Here is an 18,755-nt window from a genome sequence, read left to right as displayed (position 1 = left end):
TGTGCATCTGCCCTGTGCCTTTTTGGGTAAACTGTATAGTAATCACTGGCATTTGTTCATATGTAATTATACAAATTAAGCATATTGTAAATACCATCAACTATTGAAAAAATTGTAAATCATCAAATTGTAAAAAATCAACTAGAATACTGAGACAAAAACACTAAAACAATGATCAGTCTAAAATTAAACATATGCTGCCTATGGTACCTGGAGATGGTAGAGGTCTAGACAGTCCTCCCGCAGGTCTCCTATTCTGAGGGTAGACAGAGATTTTGGGTCGAGTGCCGAGATCTGGCTTAGCAAAGGAGGACTCTGAACTGGGATTTGCTGGTGTCACATCCCCCACTGTAGTTGCAGGTTCTAATGACAAGCATAAAAGTGAGTTAAAAATGTTAGTTAATGTAAAGTTAAAAAAAAAAAAAAAAATTTTAATTAATTAAAAATAGAGTTTAACAGATTAAACAGCAACTACCTGATTGGAGACATGGGCTGTGGGCAATTGTGCAATTGTCTCCCTGGTCAGGCAGTTCTTCCACTGGCTTCTCCTGAACAGGTGGTCGTACCTCCATGACCCTACATGTATACTTGCAGCGCTGACTTGGGTTTACTGTGCTCCAGTACCAGCGGGAGCATCTAATAACACAATCAGGTTACACAAACCAGGTGAAAATTTCCATTGCTGTCTCTGGGACACTGCAATCAACTGTACATGCAACCACTATTCCAAACAGCAGTTCTGAGAGTGATTTTTTAAGCTGTATTCATATTTAAAAGCTACAATGCACAATTTGTTAGTACAGTATTTTAAAAATACATGGGGATGCGCCATTCTCTCAGAAATGATTACAAAAAACTTAGAGCATACTTCAATCTACAAAGCCACATAAAAATTACTATACATAAAAACTGTCAACGAAAGGCAGAATATATTTGGTAACACTTTATTTGAAGGCTACCTACATAAGGGCTTAAGCATAACACTGAATGTGTTTATGAAGCACTACTTGAACATTTATTAAGTACTTATGAGGTGACACTACTGCAAGACCAAGACTTCATATACGTGGTTTAAGAGAGGAGAAGAATGACATGAAGTAAAAGCAATACTTCACACATAAACTAAAAACAACCTTTATGTATTTATCTCTGTCATAATCTACCTTCTGATGTGATATAAAATTGCATCAATCATCTTATCCATGCTATGGAGGGAAGAGGGGGTGGTTTCCAGGCATATTTCACCTGATATCAATACAATGCCATCTTGAGAATGCTAACATAAATAGTTATGTATAGTGTTTTAAATGTGTCTAGTGGTGTAAATATGTTCAACGTTTATTCATATTATGTCAGTACAAAGTCATTTATTTCATAAAACATCTTATGTCAGGTTGCGAGAACTGACATAAGTACTTAATAAATGTTCAAGTAGTGCTTCATAAACACATTATTCAGTGCTTATGAATGCGTCATGAAGCCCTTATGTAGGTAGCCTTCAAATAAAAAGTGTTACCCTATATTTTTACTAGTTCAAGTCTGACATGTCTGCTGTTTGGGCTGAAAATGTTAAATCAACAAAATTTAAATATTACTTACTCATAACCCACTGGAAAGAGTTTCCCTGGGCTAGCAGACAGTTCGTTGAGCTTGCCAAGTTTGCTGACCTGAAGCGAACCTAAATTATGGAGAAAAAAAAGAATCAAATAAAAGGACATTCAAGAACAAAAATAATTAGAATTTGTCAGACTATCACTTACTGGCCTTGAGGTGCTTACCAATCAACATATTAATGCTTTCTGGTTCTAATCCTGTCAAAAACTTCCTGCGAAGGCTGATGCCCTCAAAGTCCACATAGACCCTCCGAAGAACTTCAAATCCTTGACCAGTGATTATCTGAAAATTCAAGAAAGGAGGGCACGTTCACATGTCCATATGGTTTGTACATGGACAATCGAAACAAACTCAATTTCACTCTGTAACTCTGCAAAATTACTTGTCCACTGATGAGGTCACGATGCTTATAGCAGAAAACTCTCTTGTCATCCTGGAAGACACAGTTGCGGGAACGGGCGCACATGAAGTGGTAGTTGCTCTGGCATGAAGTAAGGCAGCAACCCACTGTTGCCCCAGTTTTGTTGCATCTTTCACAACGCTGTAGAACAGTACAAGTTTCAGGGAAATGGGCAAAATGATCTAAAACAGGATCTTAGACAAAAGAGTGTCACAACCATAGTAATGTCACTACATCTTGCAATGATACTACTGTCATTATCAGTTTACATAAAAGTCCTGTATACTTGTTTGTATAGTAGCCTATTGGCATGCTAGTTGACAGTCTATCCTGGCCCCATCTACTCAATTTCATACATATCACTTTTTTTATTTTCCTTTCTTTTATATGGGTTTTTGGCATGACAACCAATAATATGGGTTGTACAGGCTTACCATAAGGCGACCTCTGGCAACTGCACTATGTACATGCATCAGGCAGCCATTATCTTCCTCAAACACCTCTGCTGACCACATTGAACAGTTGACATGAGCCCATTCATTTTGGCCAAGATAAAGTAGACGACCGGCATCCTGGAGAAGTAAAGAAGTGCAAGAATGAGAAGTTATCCAGCCATCTAATTTTTCACACAAATTGTACAAGAGACTCTAAAGTAACAGTAAAAATTAAGAGACAGTTTTTTTTTTTTTTTTTAATCCCACCAATGGGGAAATTTCACCTCCGCATTTAACCCATCCACGAAGTGAAACACCACATACACACACACACACACACACACACACACACACACACACACACTAGTGAGCAGACACACTAGGGGCAGTGAGCACACTTGCCCGGAGTGGTGAGCAGCCCTATCCACGTCGCCCAGGGAGCAATTGGGGGTTAGGTGTCTTGCTCAAGGACACCTCAGTCATGGACTGTCGGAGCTGGGGATTGAACCGGCAACCTTCCGGTCACAGGGCCAGTTCCCTAACCTCCAGCCCACGACTGCCCCCATAAAGCACAAAAAAAGCAAAGATGCAAGAGCATTACAGGGTAACAAGATATTTTACATTAATTCTGTCTTGATTTGATCACAAAAGGAATGCTTGTTCATGTTCACTCACAGAACTGCTAGATTATTGAGAGTGATGCCTATGGATATGATACAATTCTTTACAAGCATAGTTGTACTGATCTTTGATTATGATTGTTATGATAGTTGCACTTACACTGGATTTTGCATCACCATACTTCTGGCACAAGGCACACTGCCGCTCATCCTCTTTTGACCACCCAGTGTCCAGGTCAGATCTAGATGGGTGTCCTTTCTTTCCTGTGGCACACCACCAAAATAAATATTTAGCAGATGATGTTTCAGACTAACTTTAATTTCATATTTTATTATTTTTTCCCCAAATATGTTACTCTTCAACAACTAAACAAAAAGTGTGCACTACAATTTGTGTGAAAATACTATACTTAAATTCGTTCCCTGTGGAGAATGTGTTAACTTTATTTTCCTTAGAAAAATCAACAGAACATGTAACTTTTGCATTAAACTTTAGTTTATTTTGATTAAACCATTGTTTTTGTTTGCTTCCCATAAAATGAGACCAAAGGAAATCTTACCTAGTGCTGTCAACATTATTCAAACAGAAATACCATTCAGCGGAAGCAAACTCACTATTCATTTATTCTTTCAAAATAATTGGAAACACCCAGTAATTATTATACACTTAAGTGACAAGTCCCTGTACACCTTGAGCAGAAGTACAAAACAGAATAATAAAATAAATAAATAATAAACAAAACAAATGGTCTGCAACAGAAACATTGCTAGTTTATGGACATTAAAGATGTTACATTATTGACTCAGACGCACAGCTGTTAAGGACATCAAAAAGTAATTTAATGATTGTTTAACAATAATGTGCAAATACCTTTCAACCCATGGCTTAAGCCCATCAAGTGCCTATATTGGCTGTTGTGGCAAAAAGGGGTAGAGTGATCAGACCCATCCTCCCCTTTGACCTCCAAGTGCCCTCCTACTGTTTGCCTGGTTCTGTTCACAGCGTGGCTCTTCTCATCTCGCTCCCTCCACTGCGCATATATATGCTCATTTGTCGGCGGTAGAACAGCATGTAAAAGCATTCCACTAGAATGACATGTGAGGTGAGGAAAAAAAAAATATATATATTCATAAGTAACTTGATATTTATTTGTTTACATGTTTTCTTCTAATATCACCAAAAGTGTGCAGGGCATCGAAACATTTGTATGTAACATGAACATTGAACAACATTCTGCACAAACGGTCATTACTTTAAATCTTTAAAACACATCAAAACTGGCGCCATAAAATTGTCTGAGCGTTTACACTACGAGCCATAAAATTATAGCCTTCAGAAAACCTCCTTGATTATGTAGGAGGTGAAACCTGCAAAGGGGAGGATCTCCAGGAGCAGTGCTGGTGACCACTCTTCTCACAAGTTCAGACTCCCGAAAGCTCCAGATATATTTCTATCAACCTGGTGAGGAAAGAACGGGCTTATAAATGTATTAGTGAAGAAACTTACGTGGGAAGGTGTTTGGAGCGTGGATCCCACACTTTAGGGTCCTGACTGTTGAACCAACTGAAAACCTCCTCCATCAGCTAAATTAAAAGGATAATAACAGGAAGTATGTTAGCTGTTGGATGGAACATTTTTCACTAAATGCTGACCAAGAAATTCCTATTTTTCATCAGGGCTGGGAAAAAACAAACTCAAAAACAAAATGAAGCCTCCAAGTGTACTAGACCGAGCAGGAAAATTATGGTTGAATTTTTGTAAAGACTGCTGGGATAAGCTACAGCATCCCCCCGTGACCCTGAGGGAGAAGCAGCTTAGAAGATGTGTGTATGTACTGTAAAGACCAAATCTGTTCACAGTTTTCTGGGCTCATTAAAACAGGTAACAGCTGAAAGCAGGAAGCAAACTGCAATTATGTGGTTTAGTGTAGGGCTTTGGATGACTAGTGTGACAAAATCTGACCTTCAAATAGTAAGAACGAGCAAGAGCAGTGGGCCTTTGGTCTTCTGGTAATGCCTCCTCCTCTTCAAGCTTTCTGCGAATGACTCCTACCACATCTTCATGGAAAGATTTCTGCACAGCAAATTATAATCAAACTTTTTTTTCACTGGACCTCATCAAGAACATGAAAAACCTGGAAACCATGCTTATTTCTTATCAATACAAAGTTCTTTAATCAAATATATAAATAAATAAATCATACTCAAACAAGAACCCTGAAGTAAAAATAAATGCAGTAAAACACACACACCAGTGTTGTGTAAAGTCCTTTATCAAACTTTTTGCCCACAGCACGAAAATCACACATGGGCAAAACATCATCAGCAGCTCCATCTTCAAGGTAGTCCAAAGTTGTACACTAAGAAAAGGAGAGATGATTCAATGAGTGTCTGCAAAGAATCTTTGCTTGGCGTAATCAGGGTTGCGTGACAATTTTTAAAAAAAAAAAAAAAAAAAAAGCTGAGTTCAGTGCATTTTAACACCTTTTAAGACCTCAACCAAACTAAAAACAATACCATTTTCACTGAAAAATTGGAAGGATATGACCTTAAGATGTCCCACATTACTTATATTTTATGACCTATTATTAATGCATTTTACTTAGGATTAGCAAGAACCCTGACAATGCACCAATCCTGTTAATGTAGAGGGCATTTTTGTTGTTTTGTCTCAGAATTATGCTTTGTATCATCAATGCAATGCAAGATGAAGTGTGCTTTATATTAAACTAAACAACTTACATTTACATTTACAGCATTTAGCAGACGCTCTTATCCAGAGCGACTTACAAGAAGTGCTTTGTCTATCTAGAGAAAGTATCTTTGCTAGTTACCAATAGGATTGGGGAAACAAAATGTCACTGCAGACACCAAGAGAAAAAGAAACAGAGTTGAACACAGAACTCTGTGCCATTCAATGCAATACAATAACCAACAATACAATACAATAAACTACAATAGACAGTGACGTACAATAAAACAAACAACTTGCAGTGAAAAGTAATAAATTATCTTACATATTAAGCAATTCACAAATCTTACGCAACAGTATCATACAGTTTGGCCCCTACTGATTGCCACCATGAAGAGCAGTAAGGGATCTGAGCCCACCTCCTTGCAGGTCACGAGATGCTGAGTGAGAGTAGAGCTGAGAAGGCAGGCGAGCACCTTCTCCACCCCAGCCCGGAGCTCCAGCATCAGCAGCTCCCTCCAGCCTCCTGCAGACTCACTCACCAGCACCCCACCAGGCTGTGCTTGAGTGCAGGGCTGGCATGAGTACACCACACTCTCTGGCAAACTGGACAGGATCTCATATAGATCATCTGCAGAGAGACAATGGAAAGCAGTGATGAAGCACGAACATATCCAGGTGGAAAGGTATGAGGCTGTGAAAATGTATTCACCCCCTTTGTAATTTCTTCTACTTTTGCGTAGGTCATGCCTGAGCGTTTCAGATCATCAAACTACTTTTTATATAAGACAAAGATAAGCCACGTAAACTCAATTTTGTTTTTGAACTGTGATTTTAGTTATTTTATTGGGGGGGGGTCCACAGGAAGAGCCACTATCCACATTTCTCCACAAATGGAGAAAACTGCAAAAGTGCTGAATTTTCCCAGGAGGGGCCAGCATACCAAACTTTCTCTAAGACCTCATCAATTACTCATTTACTCATCCAGAATTTCACAAAGGAACCCAGACAAATATATAAGAACCGCAAGCCTCACTTGTCTCAGTTATGGTCAATGTACGCAATTACACAAGAAAAAAAAACACTGCAAAAATGCCATGCATGGATTTTGCAAGGCACAAACCATTGCTGAACCAAAAAGAACACAAAGGCTCATCTCTCATTTTCTAGAGAACATCTAGATGACCCCGAGATTTCTGGGTTAATGTTTCATGGAATGATGAGTCAACAGTGGAGCTTTCTGGTAGACAAAGGTCCCGTTACATCTGGCACAAAGCTAGCACCGCATTCCACCATAAGAACATCATACTAACAGTTAAACATGGTCTTTGAATCTGTAAGACCTGCATGACTTGCAATAACTGATGGAACCATAAATTCTACTCTATCAGTCTCCTGAAGGAGAATGTCTGCCTGTCAGCTTGTGACCTCAAGCTCAAGCGCAGTTGGGTTAAGCAGCAGGGCGATGATCTAAAGCACACAAGCAAGTCCACCTCTGAACGGCTCAAAACAGGAAAAAAAAAAAAAAAAAAAAAAAAAAGTGTCACTGAGTCAAAGTCCTGACTTGAATCCCATTAAGATGCTGACGCAAGACCTTAAACAGACAGTACAGGCCCCAATTGTGGCACAATGTTTACAGAGAAGTTACTTCTTCATGTGGGTGATGCACACTTGGAATGAATGTTTTTCTTCAATAAATGGAACATTTAAAAGCTGCATTTTGTCTTCACTTGTGTTGTCTATCTTATATTAAAAATGCAAATTAGCAAAAACAGAAGAAATCAGATGAGGGACAAATACTTTTTCACAGCACTCTACAAGTTTATTTCCTAAAGATGATTTTCTGGGTCACTGAGTTGAGGAAATAACCACACAGTGGTTTTGGAACACACTTATTAATACGTACAAATCAGAATGATTGGCGGAACACTGAGGAGGAAACTGAGGTCGAGGGCATAAAACATCTGTGAAGCCTTAGTCTTAATTGCTAATTGGTGCTAATGATTTGTGTGTGTGTCTTACCATAAATAACTCAGAGACAGATGGTTAACATTTTCAAAGAAAAGAAAAAAAAAAGAAAAACCCCCACAATTTTTAAGTCTTACAGTTAAAGAATTTCTGATGTATTATTTATGAGGTAAAATTGAAAAATGAAATCAAAACTGACACGTTTCTGTAAGCTTATTGCAGTTATTAAAATCTTAGATTGAATGCTATGAATATTATGAATGCTGCCCTTCAGTAAAATGTTACTGAATGTTTTGGGAGGTTAAGATCACAAAAACTCTACTACAACACCAATCTAGGTCTTTTCAGTTAAGATCATGATCACATGTAAGTAAGTAAGCGCCAAGGCCGCAGTAACAAATTTACACTTAACAACACGTTATCTCAATGATGAGTAATGGCTTTTATTAAGCACACTCACCTGTCAGTCCCTCACACTTGGCATGGACCCAGTGGTTACATGTGGAACACTGCATCATTTGGCTTTCATAGTCATTATCCTCATAGCACTTGAAGCACATGGTGCAGTAATTACCTAAGAAAACGAAATGCCACAATTGACACAGATTAATAAAAAGTATGACATTGCTTTATTTTTTTCCCCTCTAAACAAGTTTGTGTTCAGTAAATCCAAGGATAAGAGGACAGAATCAGCAATCTGCATTTGTCTAGCCTCTCCACTGAATCTAAACTTAAGAGCGAAGAAAAAAAGGGACTGTTTTACTGTATCAAGCTTTTATTGGATTATGTTGGATGCTACATCACCAGTATATATGCAGTATCAATTCTAAACAAGTATCCACCATCAGTTGGATGCATTCAAAAGATTTCAAATCCCCATTAATTTTTTGGGAAAAACAGCTGGAATGGTGAAGAACCACTGTCAAGGACAGTAGCTACAAATACAACCTAATAACAGAATAGTCTGTGGGTCACACAGCTGAAGGCTGCTACTGCCTGGCATGTGCCCACACCTCTAATGAAAAAGGATGAACGCTTTACAAATTTCTGATGGACACAAATGGAGCAAATATTTGCAGTTTAGTACCTTTTATTTCTGAGAGTATGGAACTCTTTCAGAAAATATGTTTATTATCTTTGCGTTAAAACAACTGCTAGTTAAACTGAGAGTTGGGAATACAATATAATGACAAGCAACAAGCTAACAGAGAGCTGATACAAAACATTTATAAGATACATATAACATGGGATGAAATCTACCTGAAGTAGCGTGACTGAGGAATCTAGATTTACAAATGTAGTAAAATAAATCAAAATGAGACATTCTAACACAATAGCCCAGTGTTGCCTAAACATCCTACTCTTACTGAGTAAAAATAAGCACATCAAAATAAGTTTAAAATGTCACAACAACTATTCAATGCTTTCCCCCCAAACATCTCCCAGTCTGAATCACTATGCATCCCTAAAGGACAACGTACATTGAGGAGACTTGTCAGTGCTTCAACTTTATCTGCCACTTCCTTTGCCGCTTCCTGGAAACATAACAGGAAACGCCTGCAAGCGTATCCCTCAGAAACGTCACGACTTCAACAGCAATGGGCAAACAGTAGTACCCAAGACAGTGATAACAAAACTAACGACTGAGTTCAGATCACACAAAACTGTCCTCAGGCAACTGAAAGTAGGTGTATCAAATTGATCCAACTCTCCTCCACACAGGATAACTGTGAACAGGCAAAATGCTCAAAGAGTATTTTGGTAAAATTTTGGTAAGGATGTGGCCCTTTGGTAAAGTTTAGGTGAAGAGCCTCAAGAAAGGACTTCAGTTTAGAGTCAAGATGTTCTCAGTTCACTTTAGCCTCTAGATTTCAAACTTGCGCAAGTATGAGATGACTGAGCGCACATACTACATGAATAATTTTTTTACGTATTAAAAAGAATCAGCTGGCTGTGACGCATGTTCACTTTGTCACTTCCTTCAAGGCACAGTGAAAACAGCTGACTGAACCGTTAACAAGACAGCTGGTTCATGCAAACGCATAGCACTGGCTTTTTTTTCTGACACGCTTTACTTATAAGACACAGAAACATTCCTGCCATGACAAAAGTGCTCAAAATCAAATTCTGTTTAAGTGCCGTGCATCCCAATGGACCACAGATAAATATAAAAAAATGTTATGTACCTCAGAGTAACAGCTGTAGAAGTTCATGACGCTAAGAAAAAAGTTTTCACAAGACACAACCTGCAGGACAGCATACAATAAATGGGGAAAAAATAAATAAATCAGCTCTACAGCCAATGGCAAAAACCATGGAATCACCACACTTCGAGGAAGATCATTCAATTGTTTCATTTTGTAGAAAAAAAGTTAATCACAGAGACATGCCACAAAACTTTTTTTTTTCCTTTCCAAAATTCCAACCTTCTGGCATTAAGAAAACAAAAAAAGAAATAAATATAATTGTTGTAGTCAGTCACAATTGTGTTTGTAGATCAAGTAGAAGAAAAAAATATGGAATCACTAAATTCTGAAGAAAATATCATGGAATAACTCTGTAATTTCCAGTTCTAAAATGAACACATGCATCAGATGAAATCTGCTAATTAGTCTTCAGTTTAAAAAAAAAAAAAAAAAAAAAACTTCTTCAAGAAGGCAAATAATCACGGTATGTTCCAAAAGATGTTGGTTGTTCCCAGTCAGCTGTGTCTAAAATCTGGACCAAGTCCAAACAAGATGGGTAGGTTATAAAAGGGAAGCACAGAAAGGTAGGTAGACCAAGGAAAACATCAACGTGTCAAGACAGAAAACTTAAAGCAATGTGTCTTGAAAACAGAAAATACACAACAAAACAAAAGAGAAACAAGTGGGCGGAAACGGGAGTTTGAAAGAAATGGGATTTACATCCGGAAAAGCCAAAGGAAAGCCATCATTAACACAAACAGAAAAGAACAAGGTTACAGTGGGCTAAAGTAAAGCAAACATGGACTGTGGATGACTGGATGAGAGTAATCTTCAGTGATGAATCATGAGTCTGCATTGGGCAAGGTGATGAGGCTGGAACTTTTGTTCGGTGCTGGTCCAATGAAATTTATAAAGATGACTGCCTGAAGAAAACCTGTAAATTTCCACAGTCATTGATGATCTGGGGCTGCATGTCATCTCCCCCGTGCCTTTACCTGACAGTCATTACATCTTCAATAAATGCCAAAGTCTACACTGAAATTTTGGACACTTTTCTTATTCCATCAACTGAACGGATGTTTGGTGATGACTTCATTTTTCAAGATGATGCATCCTGCCACAGGGCAAAGGTTGTGAAAACTTTCCTTCAAGAAAGGCATATAATGTCAATGGCATGGCCTGCAAATAGTCCAGATCTCAATCCAGTTAAAAATCTCTCGTGGGAATTGAAGAAAATGGTCAATGCCAAGGCTGCGACCTGCAAAGGTGATCTGGCAACAGCAATAACAGACAGTTGGAGACGGACTGATGAAGAACATTGTTCGTTCAATTCAAGCCGTTATAAAAGCCAGTGGTGGTGCAACAAAGTACTAATGGTGCAGTGTTTTTCTCATGATTCCATAATATGTTCCTCAGAATTTAGTGATTCCATTTTTTTTCCTCTTCTTGATCTAAAACACAATTGTGACTGATGATAATTACATTTGTTTCTTTTTATATTGTTTTCTTAATGCTAGAAGGTTGGAATTTTGGAAAAAAAAAGTTTGTGGCATGTCTCTGTGAGGGGGTTGTATTGTCATCTACATCAGGAATTGGTGGGTGAACTACAAATGTCACATGGGTCAAATCCTCAAAAAAAGTGTCAAACAACCATAGGATGATGCATGGTAGCAAGCAACCAAAAGCCACAGCTGCTTAGGTCATGTCTGCTGTAAATTGGGGAACAGGTTGACTGTTCTGGTACATAGATGTGCTATTATGAGGAGTTATGACTTCTTAAGGACTAGGCAGCAAGTTTCTCAGAAGAGTCTCCAAAACTGTCTGCACTATAAAACTCAAGAGATGGTTCACACATAGACATAACGGAAAGAACAACTCAACAGCACAAACCCTCAAGATTTTATTTTAGAATACTCTAAAGATGATCTCAGTCTTACTGAATTAGTGATCTAAAGGAGGCTGTTCGAGAAAGGCATCCAGCAATGTACACGAGCCGAGTGTACCCTGCTGCGCTAATGAACAAACACAAAAGCAGTGAAGGAGGCTCTGCTCATGCAGAGAGGCGTTACTGACTCCTTGGCAGTTGGACACAAACCCGTCAATCACTTTATACATTCTGCCTTGTCAGATTCTCACCAGGAATACACTGTGTGATTTCAGTCTATTTAAAACATACACAAACACCATTAGAACCGCACCCCCAACATGGGTGTTGACATAGGCCAGAAAAACAGTGTACATCACTGCCTGGCTTTAACCTCTGTGCACAGGGTTCTCAGAACTGCTCAGTCATGAATTACACATTGTACCATAGAGTATTCAGGGAGAATGCCTGCCAAACATTAATTGGACCTTGAAACAAGACTCAGACCCAAACACACCCAACAAGCAAAAGCATACAACAATGAATCAGAAAGATGGAAAGGCAGATTTTGGAAAGGGAAAGTCAAAATTTGGATCCAATTGGCCGTAGACATGGGAAAGGACATGGAACAGTCAGTACATGCAAAACCGCCCTCAAACAGTTCTGTAATGAGGAGTGTGGGAAATATCTTCCAAGTAGGAGCCCACAAAAACACCTAAAAGAAGTATACTCTAGACTTACAGACATACAGTAATGTGCACAAGTCTGTCAACGGAGAAAATTATATTTCATAATCTACAGTTAACCTAGTATTACAGTAAAATAAATACAAACTCTTACAATAAGAGAATTTAGGTAAGTCATGTTTGCATTTATTCTAATGTTACATGGTGTTTTATTGCCCAGAAATATGATTTATACAAGTGCATAAGTTGGCTGAGTTTTGTACATTACTGTACTTCAAAACAGAAACAAATGGCTCTACTATTGCAAGGAAGCATGACATTTTATCAGAAGGAAGTAACTTGGTGAGTTCCTAGGTACTCTTGTTGATAACAGAATAACCTCATCCAGATGTTTATACAAACAGCCTAATGGCCTCATTTAACTAAGTACAGCAAGTACTGGTTGCATCTGCTAGGCAGGAAACCTGTAATTAGGCATTTTTATAAAGAGGCAAAAAGGGGGGGGGGGGAGAGAGAGGCGGGGGGTTGGGTTGGGGGGGTGAAGGAACTTTTGTTTACTCCACCCAAGTTACAGATTACTCTGCCGAAACATTCCTTAGACATTACCTAATCCTGCATTTAATTAACACTGCAGGTATTTTGCAAGAGCTAATTGAAAATTGACTTTTTATTTTTGCAACTGTATGTATATGCAACTTAAGCATAATATACAATATAAGTGCTGTTTTACTGAATATAAAATGCTTAATTTGCAAACCTAGTTTTGACTGGTTGGGGTTTACTACGTTTTGAGAATGAAAGTAAAATTATTAAGCAAAAAAAAAAAAAGTCTTCTGAATGTTACACCTAGTTAATCATTTTAACTATAAATAAGGTAATTCATTTGCAATCAGCCTTGGTGTCTCACCCTGGTCAAAGAGCCTTGTGCAGTCAGGACAAAAGCCTTTCTCGTGGTCCCACTCTGTATCCCAGCTCTTTCCTGGGGTCACGCCGCAGCTCTTACACCGAATGCAGGTCATACAAACCTATGAGCACAGACAAATTTATTCATCATAACTACCACGTTTTCTAAGCTTAAAGTGTTCTTACATGGATAAAAAAGATGCAGCATAATTGAAAAACCTCACACTAACACCACCCTTTTACCAAGCCACTACTAGTATATATTCAAGTACTTTACCATTCTGAAACAGGTAAGCACTCCAGTGTCAACTTGACATTTTCTGAACCATGCTTCATGTCATTTTTACTCACCCAGGCCTTCTTACGCTTGTTGGGTTTGGGGTAGTTGGGGCCTAGACAAGCAGGATGATAAGAGTTTTGGCATCGTTCACACTCCAGCAGAGGCTGTGGGGTGAAAAGAATCATAAATCAGGCACTGACATTTCCATTTTTTAAGACTATTACAAAACGTACATTTCAAATATTCTCTAAAACTGACTTTAAAAAAAATGGTCAGGCAACAACTTCAAACACAGTCAACCAACTTTTGAGAGTTTGTTCTTGCGGCCACAAACACGGCAAAACTTGCAGCGGCGGCAGCACCAGTTCTCCTTGTTCTCATCCTGAGGTCGCTCTGACGGCTCCAAGCAAAAGTGATGGAAAGGTTCACAACACACTTGACAATACAGCATCTGGAACAGACAACCAACACTAGAACTGGGCACTTCTGAAAGACCAACACATTTCATCTGCATCTAGCCTTTCACACACTTTATAAGTTTAAAAGGTTATAGGTTTCACTGCAAAAAAAGCCTCCCTGAAATACTTCCTTTGCAGTTAACCTCTGGCACCAATACACAGAGAGAGAAGTGAGATGTTACTGTGTCAAACATTTCAGTATGTACCTCATTCTGTCCTTTGCTTGCACACAGCAGGCACACATACTGTGGCATGGTAGGCACAGAGGTGAGGATGCTCATCCCTCCGGTCGACCAAACGCTCTGAACACTACAATCCTCCTATAGAAAAAACACAGAAATGAGAATTATTAGCTCACAAGCACCAAATTGCACAGACACTTCATTATTTTGAACTGGCTGCTGCTCGATTAGTGTTATTTACAGAGACATCTGATTTTTAATGCATGAACTTAAAATGCCAGCTTGGCAGGTACAGTGCATCACAAAAGTGAGTACACCCCTCACATTTCTGCAGATATTTAAGTATATCTTTTCATGGGACAACACTGACAAAATTACACTTTGACACAATGAAAAGTAACTCAATATACAGCCATTAATGTCTAAACCACCGGCAACAAAAGTGAGTACACCCCTAAGAGACAGTTCCTAAAGTGTCAATATTTTGCCACCATTATTTTCTAGAACTGCCTTAACTCTCCTGGGCATGGAGTTCACCAGAACTTCACAGGTTGCCACTGGAACACATGGTATATAAGAACCAAATCAGAATCTGTACCTGTACCTGTAGCTATCTTTGCTTTGATTCTACATTGAAGAGTTCATTTTACACACATTTAGAGTACAAAATTCGAAAGTGCTGCAACTCAGTTTCAACCTCTAGACACCATCTTATGATGCAACTATACAGCAAAAATATTTGTCAATTTTCTTTCATAAGCCATGTTTTTTGTGGTAAAAGAACCCACATGTGTCTACATTTGAGAGCTCAAAGCAGGAAAGAACACAGTGTATTTTCCTCGCAGAGCCTCAGTTAACATGATCCAAAGCAGTCATTAGCCCCAAAATGACCTTATATGGACAAAACTCTGATCAAATTCAGCAGGATCAAAAATACAGCCTGATTTTGTTCATATTTAGGCAATTTTGCAAAACAAAATTCTCCACTCTCTCTGCCATGTTAACCTGGGGCATGACAGTCTCACTAAGCCCATCTGCCTGGCTGTCTGAACCAGACGTAGGCCAAACTCTTACTCATTTCAGTCCATCACAGCCAAACAGACTCAAACATGACCGCTCGCCCTCCCTAAGCAGCTGGTCAAACGTTTGGCTGATCAATCTGTGATTGACTGCCCTCCCAGCCTATGAGAACGTTAATCAAAAGGAATGTAAAAACCCCTCGGTTTAATTTAAAGAAACAGGCAAGGCAAGTAAAACATCTACTACGTTACATTATATAATGTTGTATAATATTCTGTCATTATTCACACAACATACAAGTACTGCCTGAAATAATCAATAATTTCTATGCTGTTATCAGTCTAACATCAAGGGTTATATCGGAGTCTCAGAATGAGAAAGGGCACTGACATCTAATGGGGGGGAGAATAAAGAAATAAATAAATTTGCACCAGGAGCTGGTAACACTTATAACTATGGTTCAATTGTGTTTTTAGGTCCATTGACCTGAAATGGTCAATGGGGGGTGATTTGAAGGTTAAAGTTTATCTATAATGTTTTTATAATATAATAAATTATAGATATTATTTATGGCATAAATAATAACATCTATAATATATTATTGTTCTTAATATTCAATTTTAAGTGAGTCACATTGAGATTAAAAAAATCTCTTTTGCAAGTAAGCCTTATTTAAAATTGCGTCTCTGCCTAATACAAAATTTCTGTTTCCTGTGTTCATTTACCTACACAGTGTGATCACTTTCTGCCACCCCCTTCCTTTAGTGTGTTAGATTTTTGTGCACGTAAATGGCCATGAAAATCTCTGCCACAGAAACCACAGAAGCTGTCTGAAACACTTCGCTGGAAGTCCTGTCACCAGATGACACCAATGGGGAGAAGTATTAGAATTCATAATCTCCCCATTTTGCCAACATTAAACAACTAAGTAGGCCGAAAACAATTCACAACTTCTCTCAAAAGACACGTACATTAATAAAAATGTACTTACCACAATAATGTTATTGGCAGATAAGTGATTTCTTATAACTGATTTATTTCTTATATATTTCTGATATAATATGATTTCAGATAACTACAATTTCCCTCTGGGATCAAAAAAGTATTCTGGTAGTGACTTCATTTTTATGGTTCTGCAGAACAGCAGACTGTTTAGGTGAAACTGGGCTGCTGAGCTAAAATGTCTCCATTTCATTTATTTTAATGTTTTTGTAACCTCTCAACATATAAATGCTATATTATTTTTGAAATTGCAATTCGTGTGGACATTGCCCCAATTTCTACATTTTGTAAATGTGTATAGATCAGCATCAGCAGATATGAACGTGAAAGATGCTGGATATTGACATCATCCCAGAATTCCCGCATCAGTGCATTCTGGTGCATATTTGTCCATAATTGTGTTTAAGGTAGTTTATTTTACTATAAGTGGATGTTCAAAGCATTTTTTTTTTAAATTAGACTTTTTAAAATTCAACAACAGTAACAAGTAGAGAGATCAGTTGTTCTCTGATTCAGAGGTTTAGATCCACTAACAGTGGACCATGTGTAATGTTAGTGCTGCCATCATGTGGTTTAATCACAGTATGTAGATACAAATCAAAAAAGCATCCACTGAGCTGGATCTCATCATATTTACACTTTTTTAACCAACCAAACACAAAGTTTAATGATAAAAAGATAAATCACACCATAGTTTGCTTTACATTATACATATATGCACTAAATATATATTAGTGTAGGACGTGAGAGGCCATCCATGTGAATTTTCTCCAGCTTACCTTAAAGTCGATGCGGATCTTGTATGAGGGCTGGGAAGGCTCGTTCTCTCTCTGAGCAAAGCCGTTTGCCAAGGCTGCCAAGACACTGGGTGGGGTTTGCTCCTGAGGGCTCTGAGAAAGCAAAAGGTTTCCAGTTCAAGTAATTTGGTCTACCTGCTACAGATTTCTAAAAAACACTGAGGTTTCTGTTACCTTCTCAGTTTTCCGTCTGATAGGAGGAACTTTGTTTAATCCAGACCTGCGATGTCGTATGTCTTCATCAAGACCATCACCAACAAAGTCATCCAGTGACACAAAGTCTGTAATAAATAAGCAAAAATGATAAACATTTGACAAAGCAAAGAGAACTGTTTATTGCTATATGCACACTTACCAAAAAAAAGGTATTTATATCATTATACGGCACACTTTTAAAGCAAAGCAATAGCTATTACAGATATTATTATTACTTTCATTTCTCAGTTTATAATCTTGTTAGACAGATAAGAACAGTATTGCGGAAGGGCATCCTAACCAGATATCATTTCTAAAGTACCACCCAGTGGTGTGTTAACTTATGTTAAGCAACTGTGACATGTAGCAGAACTTCACTATAACTTGCCTAAAGGTCTTACATTCATTCATTCTGCAAAACAGCGGTTTCACTTGTGAGAGCAAAGTTTATTTCTAACCCTGCGGTTTAAAAACAAAAGATCCCCAACACCGCACATGCATTCCCCAATGTTTCCTCTCTTTAACCTTTGTGTGTTTAAGATCATTTAAAACTTGGCAAATAAAACACCGGTAATGGTGGTAAATAATGTGGAGACAGAGTTGAACAAGTAGCTGCTTAAATGTAACAAATGAGTGTGCATGCCGGCTAAAGCCAGCAAAAAAAACAAAAACAAATAGAAACTGAAACTGGGGAGGAATGCCACTTTGTTCAACAGCAAGGAGCGCTCACAATATTATTCACTTTTTGCAAACGTTCATCTCTTTACTCTTGTTTAGACATGAGCTATCTAGTTAACTTACACATTTTTGTATACTATATTCTGGTTGTTTGCTTCAGCTGGATGTCATTTTGTTTGGTAACAGACAAAACAAGTGATTACTGGCCTCAATTGTGTAGTTTAGGATTTTCTAACTTGAGATAAGATGCTCCAAGGCAAGACATAATCCCTAAATTCAGATAAGATTTGCTTCTGTAATACACATTTGCAAAAAATCTTATCTTGACTTTATCAGATCTGAGATTAGGATTAAAAGATTAAAACAGTTATTGTAAAAGAACCTTAGATAAAGTGAAGCACGATTAGCTCACCACTGCAAAGTAAAACTTTTTTACAAATTGCAGATGGCCTGAATGGACGGGAGCGCTGTCAAAACGAAATTTGGTTAAAAAGTCTGTTCAACAACATTGACATATTCAATGTCCATTCTAATACTTTAATCTTCCTCTGCTGCAATTCCTAATATGTTTTAGGCCGGGCATTATGTTATGCCTTTTTTTTGTTGTGGCACTGTGATGCAAAACTGTCAATGTGCATCATGGAGAATGGCCATTCTGGTAAGTGCAGCATCAAATGTAAATCACATTGCTTGGGCACCAAAACTCACAAACAACCAGCACCAATCAACAACCCACACCAGCATGTTAGTTAGTAAGCTGTGGACAAAGTTGGCAT

The 18,755-nt window shown here is 38.2% G+C and overlaps 1 protein-coding gene across 2 annotated transcripts in view; it reads right to left on the bottom strand.

Moving 5' to 3' along the window:
- kmt2bb (lysine (K)-specific methyltransferase 2Bb) overlaps positions 1-18,755 on the bottom strand; it is a 45,912-nt gene that overhangs the window by 10,202 nt on the left and 16,955 nt on the right. For both annotated transcript variants that reach the window (XM_017720832.2, XM_017720833.2), the window contains exons 10-28: positions 17,281-17,387; positions 17,089-17,199; positions 14,312-14,425; positions 13,952-14,098; positions 13,719-13,811; positions 13,372-13,489; positions 8,189-8,302; positions 6,180-6,391; positions 5,321-5,428; positions 5,032-5,142; positions 4,576-4,652; positions 3,940-4,154; positions 3,229-3,332; positions 2,449-2,586; positions 1,997-2,155; positions 1,779-1,896; positions 1,600-1,678; positions 476-636; positions 211-363 (exon numbers count right to left, since the gene is read on the bottom strand). In XM_017720832.2, the coding sequence (XP_017576321.2) occupies positions 211-363; positions 476-636; positions 1,600-1,678; positions 1,779-1,896; positions 1,997-2,155; positions 2,449-2,586; positions 3,229-3,332; positions 3,940-4,154; positions 4,576-4,652; positions 5,032-5,142; positions 5,321-5,428; positions 6,180-6,391; positions 8,189-8,302; positions 13,372-13,489; positions 13,719-13,811; positions 13,952-14,098; positions 14,312-14,425; positions 17,089-17,199; positions 17,281-17,387 (2,439 nt within the window). The remainder of the gene's footprint in view (positions 1-210; positions 364-475; positions 637-1,599; positions 1,679-1,778; positions 1,897-1,996; positions 2,156-2,448; positions 2,587-3,228; positions 3,333-3,939; positions 4,155-4,575; positions 4,653-5,031; positions 5,143-5,320; positions 5,429-6,179; positions 6,392-8,188; positions 8,303-13,371; positions 13,490-13,718; positions 13,812-13,951; positions 14,099-14,311; positions 14,426-17,088; positions 17,200-17,280; positions 17,388-18,755) is intronic.

This window comes from Pygocentrus nattereri, chromosome 17 (genome assembly GCF_015220715.1).
Source record: "Pygocentrus nattereri isolate fPygNat1 chromosome 17, fPygNat1.pri, whole genome shotgun sequence".
In the NCBI taxonomy this organism is placed as follows: domain Eukaryota; kingdom Metazoa; phylum Chordata; class Actinopteri; order Characiformes; family Serrasalmidae; genus Pygocentrus; species Pygocentrus nattereri.
Note: the sequence above shows the minus strand (reverse complement) of the source record. Positions and strands in the feature narration are given on the sequence as shown.